Consider the following 10,114-nt stretch of genomic DNA (forward strand, 5'->3'; position numbering starts at 1 on the left):
TGCATTTGTCATCTTGAAATGCCACATCAGTTTGCTTTACAGGATTGCACTTTCCTACAACATTTGCTGGAAATGAGTAGGTGTTTCAGTATTAATAATAAGAAATAATAGGAAGTATATTAACATTTAATTAATTAAAAAAAGTTATAGATTAACTGTAACTGCTGCAAGACAGGTACAGAAGATAAAGTAAACACACAAAATAAGCAGCCTGATGAAACCAACACATACTGTTGTGGTCACAAGTTCAAATACACTCATCACTGGCATGGACGTTGCTTTAACCTCCTAAGACCTGAACTCTTTCATGGCATGCATTTTTAATTTCTATTTGCTATTTGGACTGAGTGGGACCTGATGAATGTAAAAACAAAGAATTGTCTTTTTACCTGATGTAGTTTCTGAGAAGAGGATATCAGGCCCTAGTAGAGCAAAATTTAGTATTGTGGTCTAGACAGCTCAAAATGTGATGTCCACATATGTAGACACCAGGTCCTATGAGGTTAAATGTGGGCTTCTAATTATTTTTTTAGTTGTTCTTTTTCCAGGGTGGAATTATTTTACATCTTTAATGACTTTAAAAAGCAGAAATTAGTGCACATGTTTGAAGTTATTTCGGATTTTTCTCTAATCCACACAAGTAAACAGGTTCACCAACCAATTTAAATGAATCTTCTCTCCCTTAGATTGGTTTAATATTCAGCCAGAATCATGCCAAAATGCATCTAGTTGTGGTGCAACTTCCCAAGAGACATTTAATCAGGTATTAGTGGGGGTATGTCCACCCTGATCCTGTATGTGTGTTTATATATATAAATATATCCATCCATTCTCTGCCAATTATCCTTTATCAGGGGGCTGGAGCCTATCCCAGCTGTCTTAGGGCAAGAGGCAGGGTACACACTGGACAGTTTGCCAGTCTGTCACAGGGCTAACACAAGCAACACAGACCACCATTCACATTCACACCTATGGGCAATTTAGAGTTTCCAGTTAACTTATCCCCACTAACTGCATGTCTTTGGACTGTGGGAGGAAGCCGGGGAGAACATGCAAACCAGACTGCTGGTGGAATTGAACTCAGGACCTTCTTGCTGTGCAACAGTGCTAACCACCATGCTGCCACTGTGCTGCCCCTAGATTTAAATAAATCATTAAAAACAAGCTACCACAAAATCCAAGCCATGTATAAACTTCTCACCACAAATCTATTTGGAAAATGATTTTTGCATTAACTAATTAACACTAACAGAATATTTACTGTGTTTTAAATGGGACAGTGATAAATCAATATCGCTTTCCTCTCTGAAATAACTTAAAATATTATTTTTCTCTACAGTATAATACCACTTATTAGAAAAGTTACAAAGTTACAAAACCATTGTTGGACCTTATGAACCTTTGAAATGTAACAGCTATAAAATGTTACATTATTTTTTAGATCATCTAAATGAGTTTTTGCATTGCTGTCTTATGAATGGGCTTTCATATTTGTAATCCAGGTATGATCCAAGCTTTGGCTGGTTTTTTCACCTACTTTGTAATATTGGCTGAAAACGGCTTCCTCCCAAGAAACCTAGTAGGCATCCGCATCGACTGGGATGACCGTGAAGTCAATGACCTGGAGGACAGCTTTGGGCAACAGTGGGTAAGGAATGGAGACTGACACTCGCCAACATGACCTGAATGAATAAATGAATGTTTCCACTCTCGCGCATGAGTAATACAATGTGTTTCATCCTGGCAGACCTATGAACAGAGAAAGATTGTGGAATTTACCTGCCACACAGCCTTCTTCACCAGCATTGTGGTCGTCCAGTGGGCTGATCTCATCATCTGTAAGACAAGGAGGAACTCCCTCTTTCAGCAGGGGATGACGTAAGTGAGTGGGGTGTGAAGTAAGGGAGGTGGAAGAAAGGAAAAGAGTGCTGATGGAAGGAGGAACTGAAGCATGTAGAATCGATGCATAAATGCGGGTAGTCAGAAAGGTACTCTTATTCTTCAAAATGAAAAATGATTTTGGCTCTTTTTTTTGAGGCTTCTAATACTGGGACCATATCGTCACTGCTATTTTAATGTTCTGTACTTTAAAAACCTGTATAAACCTTTTCTTTTCTCTGATGTGCACCTTTTTTCTGCCTAACAGGAACAGGATTTTGATCTTTGGCCTGTTTGTTGAAACAGCTCTGGCTGCCTTCCTCTCCTACTGCCCTGGAATGGACGTTGCCTTGCGCATGTACCCCCTGAAGTATGCTCTGCATATGCATATCTCCACTGAACTGAAAAATAACCTCTTAAAGACCTAATAGGCTGCCATTAGCCTGTCACTCTGGACTTTAAATGTAGTCTGTGATCTTCTTAAACACCATGTTGTTATCCTTAATATTCAAAAATAGCTGCAATGAATTTAACAATTTGCACTCCGCCTGTGAGTCACCACATCTTCCTTTTTCCCCCTCAGGATCCTTTGGTGGTTCTGTGGCATACCATACAGTCTTCTCATCTTCATTTACGATGAGGTCCGTAAATTTATTCTGCGGAGGCAACCAGGAGGTAAGCAGTTATTAAGAGAGAACCATGATTAAAAGATTTTTTAAGCTTATTTATCTTCTTAATAAGCTAGAATAATAATCAAGTGATGGTGCAGTATAGCAGTTGAAACCCCTATCTCAACCACCACATGTGCCAAACTTTTAAAAGCTTTCCTTCTACCTTGTGTAACTCGCTCAGCCTTCTGTCCTTGTAAAAATAAACACCATAAAAGAGAAGACTGTCCAGTCCTTTAAGGACACATTGATTGACAGTGTTGCCACAGCTCTGCTCTGTTGAGCTCACCTAAAGCATCCCAGCAAGCATTTGACAGATGGTGACTTGTAGAAGAAGATTGAGTTCAATGTCATTCCAAACAAGCACAAGGTATTTATATATATATATATATATATATATATATATATATAAAAGCACCTTGAAGTGGTGTGGACTGAGATTAAAAATAAAAGTACAGGTAGCCAACAGTGTCGAGTATAGCGCATGTACAGCAAAGCAAGTAAGCTTTAGTGTTTTTGGTGTAATATTAAAAGCATAGTTTATTTCTGACAACTTCTTACACTTGCAAATGCAGGCTTCACAGTCTATCACTGCAGTTCTTCTGGTTCATCCGGTTTCTCCTGTGATTCATGGGTTTGAGAGCAATATCTTTCACCACTGGAGGCAGCTGTCTTTTTGAACTCTCACAATTCATGTGACTTCATGTAAATTTAGTAATTAACCAAGTTTTCCTGACAGATTTTAATATTATTGTTATTTTTTTACACGTATTGTTAAACATCATTCAGAAGCTTTGCTTTTTCCACAAATAGTCCTTCATGCCCAGTATTTAGTAAAGCGGCTGAAATCTGTCAGCCATCCAGCAGAATGCAAACCAGTCAATGCTGAACAATTCTCCAGCTTTCAAAAATGCAGACTCTGCAACACTTCATTGATTATTGTCTTCCAGTTTTGATTTCTCACAAAATAGCAAGTAAATGCAGCGCTTTCTGGCAGTTTGCTCTGTCATTGAAATCTAACGTGATCTGATACTCGGGCCAAGTTTTCAGTCAAAGCTGATCCAGGAAGGATTAAGATCATGCATTACTGCTTAGAATTTTGAGTTCACTTAATGTCTCTGTTTTGAAATATCCATTTTAGAAATGAAACAGCCCATTGAAAAACCCATTTTCATCACCGATTACTTCTGTGCTCCATTGTGATGTCTGAGGTTTCTCAGGTTAAAAAGTTAAATGATTATTCATCATAGAAAAAAGCCTTTTCTAATTACCTTAGCACACTTGAAAAAGAATTGCTCTGCTGATTAAAAAGAGGAAACAAACTGACTACTTGAGTGTTTGGAGCATCAGCCTTTGTTGGTTTGATTATTGTTTGGAGAAAAAAGCCACAAAAAGTATTTTCTTCTGAAACTCATCAGTGTTCTTATTGAAATAAACGAGTGCTATTACATTAAATAAACTGCTAAATAATTAAATATGTTTAAATAATGCCTGTACAAACAAAGCTAACATAACAGAAAGAGAACTGAGCGACTGTGGTTCACAGCTGAGCACGAGCCAGACTGTTGTGGTTTGTTAAGGATGTAGTAGGCACTGTTATATGGAAACTCCAGAATTTGCACATGGTTTTAATTGCTTAGAAAAGGAATATTAGTGTATTTTCATTTAGGATTTTTTTGTAGTTTGTTTAACCGGTGCAACAGTTTCTGCTGTCATGAACAAATGGGTATTATATTATTATAATGGAAAACAGAATTCAATGATAATTAACAACCAATCGATCACAAACTAATTTCTAAATGGCCCAAACTTTTGATGGGTAATACATTTTATAAATAAATGTCTAATTATTCCCAAAAATGAAAACCATTCCTCTGTGCTAAATGCTGCTGTATGAAAACATCTGTGACCCCTTTTTTATACATCTGCAAAAATATATAATGTCACTCAAGAAGAGAGCACACGGTTAAACAAACAGGACAAGAATATTAGACTCGGCTATTTATTTATTGAGAGAAACTATGCAGTATTACACATCTGTAAGTATGTGAACCTCTAGACTTAGCAGTTAATTAGATGTTAAAAATCAGGTGTGAGGGTGTGATGTTTTAATGAGCCTAAAGAACAGGGATCTGTTAAAGTCTTATCTTTGGAGGACATGATTTTCAGAGTGTATCGTTACTACAACATATTATACTTCTGAGAACTTTCACAGAATCTTTGTCAATGCTCATCACCATATTTAAAGAGTCTGCACTTCACCAATCCACAGTCATGCATACTGTTCATGACTGATGTTCAACAGTCTGGCAGGTAACAAATGAACCAGAGGAAACTGATCATCTAAAGATCTCTCTCACACTGTCTAATATCCATGTTTGTCCACTATCAAAATACTGAACAATGGCTTGCATTGCAGGGCTTCAAGGAGACAGAGACAAGCCTGAATGATATTTGAACTCGAGCTGGATGATAAAAGGATAAAGACAGTTATTCCAAATTACCTTTTCGTCAAAAGAAGCATTGGACATGGTCAATGTAAAATCATTCTAGCCATGTTTTGATAGACAACCGATTGACAGGCCAGTGACAACAAGAAGAGTTATACGTCTTATCAGTCCCCTGGTTGGAATAGAGTTAAAGCAACATCAGGTTAAGACACACACAGCGTAAGAGGAGCCACTGACAGCTGCACATGTGCTAATGTTTGGGCTACTGTAGCCATACACATCAGTACATTAGGAGTGTGAGTAAGATGAAAAGACAAAATGACAACATACAATTTTAACGAAGCATTGCTAAACATGACAGCGCATCGAACACAGCCCGAGGCTCAAAAGATGAGAACACCGTTGAAATGTTCAGTAGTGTGGAAAGATTTCTGGCTATTTAAAGTTGCACAGATGCACAGAAGAATGTTTGCAAAACCCACAGCTGAATGTTTACCTGCACAATGCAAGACTTTACAGTACCAGACACTTTCTCTTGTACCATGCCCAGTGACGAAAAACAAAGAGACACCGATGCAACAGTTTACTTTGTTGTAAAATATGTGATGTAATGTAAACAGAGCCAAAAATGTCAGATTTAAGTGAATGATTCAAGTAACTGACCCTCGTTACCGAGTCCCTGACCATTTCCCTTAGACGGCACTTTTCCAGCTGCGCGTGGAGTGTAAAGAGACAGGAGAACATCTGAGTCACACTTTGCTACAACATCAGATTTGTGGTCAAGTCACATATCTGATCCATATAAGAGCCTCACTGCCCTCTTCACTGAGTCAGAACTGCACTTCTTGTGCTTTTTAAAGAATTAATTAATTATTAATTGATATGTTGTCGTGAAGCATAAGTGGATCACAATTGAGTGATCCCTTTCACAGGCCGGTGTACTGTATGGCAGTTAAGAAACCAAATCCAGCAACTTCAGTTTAAAGGTTAAATCTATATAAAAGAAACGATACCGTGTGGGTTCCCTGATATATGATTTTGTCCTTCGTGGAGGACATGAGATTTTTAAGACAGCGATCATTTATGCAATCTATACGAGTCCTGCTGTGCTGTAAATAGGACATCCCGACGAATGAGGACATCCCACATTTGTGGGGGTTGAGCTGAGACAGCACATGGATTTTTTTTCCCAAAATGATGGGAACTGCAGCTTCCAATTTTATGACCATAAAATTAGGTGATAATAATTTTGCAGATATTATGTTTCCATTACTAAAAATCAAACTGCTTCTTGAGATCTTCTTTGAGAGTCAAAGATTTAATACGATTTCAGAAAGGTAGAGTAATTTTATGGCTTCTGAAACAAATTTTAGCCAGTGGACAAAAGGACTTATCACATTGCATTTTCAACCTTTGTCCATACTTCAGGAAGCAAAGGGCAGAGTGAAGCAGAAAGGAATTTTCTCAAAATTGTGGCAGGGGTGGTCAGTCTTATTGCTGTCAGGGGTATGAGGTGGAAGAAGGCCAGACATTAGAGCAGAGGGGTGAAAGGTCAGAGGAAGACATATCAGCATTTGAGGAGCCTGTGCAGCAACAATGTGATGGTACTCACCCATAATAAGAAGTGTTGTATCATGTAGGGCTCTGAAGTTTTCAGGTATTACAAATTTCTAGAAGCCTTTTCAGCTGAGAAGCTGAACATTTTTTACACACTTTTACCCTGTTGATTTACATTAATTATTAATTGATTAATAATATATATCCTAAAAGTATATATAATATAAGCATATATAATATATATGCTAACTCTACATTTCCTGCCTTTTTCACTTTAATTTCAACCATACTGAAACTACTGCCAAGAGAGTTGGACCTCTGATTACATCAAACAGTAAAGAGCAAACCAGGTCTTAGACTAAAAGATGTCAGAAGACACAAACCAGAAGGAAGTGGTTTTAAGTTTTAATGCTGAAGGTAGCATTAAAATGTAACGCATTCTGGAGCTGAAAACATTCTTCAGCATATCTGTGTTCATGACATAACTTGGATAACCTAGGATCCAACTTTACTGGTTCCTAGTTATAGACAATTCAATAAGTTGAGATAGATTCTTGGAGATTGGCCAGTCGATCAGAGTAACAAATGATCTTAACGTCCGATCAGGGGGCAAAGACTAAAGCTCTCTTGAAGGTGATATCTCCTTAAAAAATGCAACCTTCTGCCTCAATCTGATGAAATCATGAAAAGATTATTCGCTTCACAGGCAGTCGAGAAACCAAATCCCACAACTTCAGAGCCCTAGCTTACGCAATACTCCTCATCCATAATGAACTTTGGGTGTCATCATTTTGACCCTGCTCAGGCTCCTCAAACGCTGGTATGTCCTCCTCTGAGCTTTCACCTTCCAGCTCTCATGTCTGGCCTTCCTCCACCTCCTTTCCTGACAGCACTCAGTATGACTCCACTTGTACAAATCTGAGTAAAATCCTTTCTGCCTCGCTCAGCACTCTGTCATATCATGCATGATCACTGCTCTTGTCATGGGTTACATGACCTAATGATCCAGGTTTAGGTGAGAATTAGGTGTGCAGAGTAGAGTTAACTAAATAAAAAAAAAAAAAGTATAAGAAAGTATTTGCTAAAATAATGTTTTAGTGTTCATTAATGTTTCCTTCATGAAATGTTTTAATATTCACAAAATGAAAAACATTGTACCGGAAAATCCACACAAAGAATGGAAACGATATCCTTACTTATTCCCGCAGAAGATAAAACAAAAAAAATAATATAAATAATATTTTTTGTATCCATCGTTTCCTGTTTTTTATCTTCAGAAAGAATTATGGACCTATGTTATTTATTTTAAAAAGTACATATATTGTGATCTATCGATATATCTGACTGATATAAAAAAAACTTTCCATGTCACCCAGCCTTAATTTGAATACATTCACAGTAAAGTCAAGAACACAAATCTCAAAAGAAAAGTGCATAAAGCCAGAAAACAACTCGTAGCACAAAAATATTTCTACTGAGGAATGGTAGTGGAAGAATACAGTTAATGTTTTGCAATAGTCGAGTCAAAGTCCAAACCTTTATGTTGTAGAAATTGTGGAATAGCCCGAAGCAAGCAGTTTGTGTGAGAGAACCCAAAGTTTTGTGTTTGCAATACTGAAATGGACTAAATTCCTCGAAGCCAGTGTGCAGAATTGATCACCTTTTACTGCATATTTATACGTGCATTTATTGCTGCACAAAAGTGTCACATAGGATGCTGAAAACAGAGGTTCAGGTGCCATTCACAGATCTGTAATACTGACTATTTTTTCCTCAAAATGTTAAGGACCAAGTAATATTATTGTGTAATATAATTCATGTTGTTTTGTTTTTCTTCCTTTAGCAAAACTGGATATTTTAGGATATGTTTATACAAAAATATGGAAAATTCCAAAGGGTTCACAACCTATTGTTGCAATTGCAGTATATAGTGTGCAGAGCTGATCGCAGCCTATTCATGTTCATATGTAAAACTTAAACCAGGAAACTTAAACCTGTACCACACAACCAGAGCCAGCTGAAAATTATTAGAAAGGAAATTAAAGCAGGCTGATGAAGACTCTTGAGATATGTAATGAAGATTATGCAGATGATACGGGCACCTTACAATGGCTCAAAATCTGTTCACTGCCACTGCCTTACAGCAGATGAGGGGCAAGACACGGGGAGACAAATACAATTTATCGTGACAGTTCATCATTTCTGTTAATCTGTGTGTCACGGACGGCTGATCAAAGTCTTAGAGTTATAAGGGGATTCATTTGGAAATGTACGGAGACAAAGGCAATGAGATGAATACAAATAGAGCGATACAAAAGGATATTATGAAAAATGCTCGCCTGTCATTTTGTTCCCTGACACTTTCTCTCTTTGTCTTTCTGCCTCTCTCTCTTCATCTCTTCCAGGCTGGGTGGAGCAGGAGACATATTATTAACATTCAGAAAATGTCAGTTTGAGGTCTGTGTGTGTGTGTGTGCATGTGTATGCATAGATGTGTTTGTTTGCGCTCATGAGTGTAAAACTGTGCGTGCGTGTCTGTCAGTTGTAATATTGCATGGATCAGTTCACAAATCTGATTATCAGAAAAATACTGCTGAAAATAGGCTTTTGAGTTTTCTCTTTTTTTCTCTTTATCAGAAAACATTTCCAGCAGAGTGATAGTAATGTAAACCTTTGTGCCTTACACAAGCTGCTACTAAAGTGATGTACTGTGGCCCGTTTGGCTGGAAGGGAGTATCAGATGTTGTTTGTGTTAAATTTGACAAATAAAATGTATTCCAAAGTATGTCTGCCCATCATTTAAACATTACTCACCTATCTGTATTGTTCCCTATTGCAAAGTCATATAAGCAACTTGATTTTGATGTGCCATCCCTCTGAACATTGCTGAAGACCCCAAGGACAGTCATCTCCAAACATGCTGAGCATCTGCAGGTTATGAAGGAACAAGCCAACAAGACCCAAAGTATTTTCTGCCAGGTTATCTCTTTTGTCTGTTGGAATACACAATCTGTACAATATTACACAGATGTTTTTAATGTCCTGGCTGATTTGTGTGTGACAGGAGGTAATTGGGAATATCTAGAAGAGCTTTTGGGCATCACTAACTTTATTATTATTATTATTATTATTATTATTTGTATTTATGAGTGTGGAGTGGATGGAGCTCCCATTTTACAATACTTGTTCCATGCATCCATTTTACTTGACAGAAGACATGACTGGTGGGCTAGTTTATTCTTGCAATTGATGAATGGGAGGATATTCCAATAATGATCTTCTTGAAAAAATATTCCTTTATCTTTTTGACTTCTCTTGGGCTCTCTAAGCTAGTTGGTGCAGCCAGACAAAATAGGCATGGAAAAAAAATTATTCAGACAGATTTCACACACTAAGTAGTTGTGTTTCTCCTCTAAAAATCAGACTTAAACCGCAATCATCACCAGACATGAAAAAGGAAATGAATCTGATATTTTCTTTCAGCATCCTGTGCAGATTTGATTTAGGAAAGTTGTTCCCCCAGTGGATAAAAATACTCTGTGTTTCACCCACGGAAGCAAA

General features: G+C 37.5%; 1 protein-coding gene across 2 annotated transcripts in view; it reads left to right on the plus strand.

Moving 5' to 3' along the window:
- atp1a2a (ATPase Na+/K+ transporting subunit alpha 2a) overlaps positions 1-9,338 on the plus strand; it is a 50,298-nt gene extending 40,960 nt beyond the window's left edge. Inside the window, exons 20-25 of one of the 2 annotated variants that reach the window (XM_080292525.1) lie at positions 1,503-1,648; positions 1,748-1,878; positions 2,147-2,248; positions 2,462-2,553; positions 8,959-9,010; positions 9,191-9,338. In XM_080292525.1, coding sequence (XP_080148651.1) covers positions 1,503-1,648; positions 1,748-1,878; positions 2,147-2,248; positions 2,462-2,553; positions 8,959-8,987 — 500 coding nt within the window. In that variant the 3' untranslated portion in view covers positions 8,988-9,010; positions 9,191-9,338. Of the gene's footprint in view, positions 1-1,502; positions 1,649-1,747; positions 1,879-2,146; positions 2,249-2,461; positions 2,554-8,958 lie in introns of both variants that reach the window. The other variant, XM_026150625.2, reaches the window with a different exon arrangement.
- The last annotated feature ends 776 nt before the right edge of the window (positions 9,339-10,114 follow it).

The sequence above is a fragment of the Astatotilapia calliptera genome, chromosome 18 (assembly GCF_964374335.1).
Source record: "Astatotilapia calliptera chromosome 18, fAstCal68.1, whole genome shotgun sequence".
Lineage (NCBI taxonomy): Eukaryota > Metazoa > Chordata > Actinopteri > Cichliformes > Cichlidae > Astatotilapia > Astatotilapia calliptera.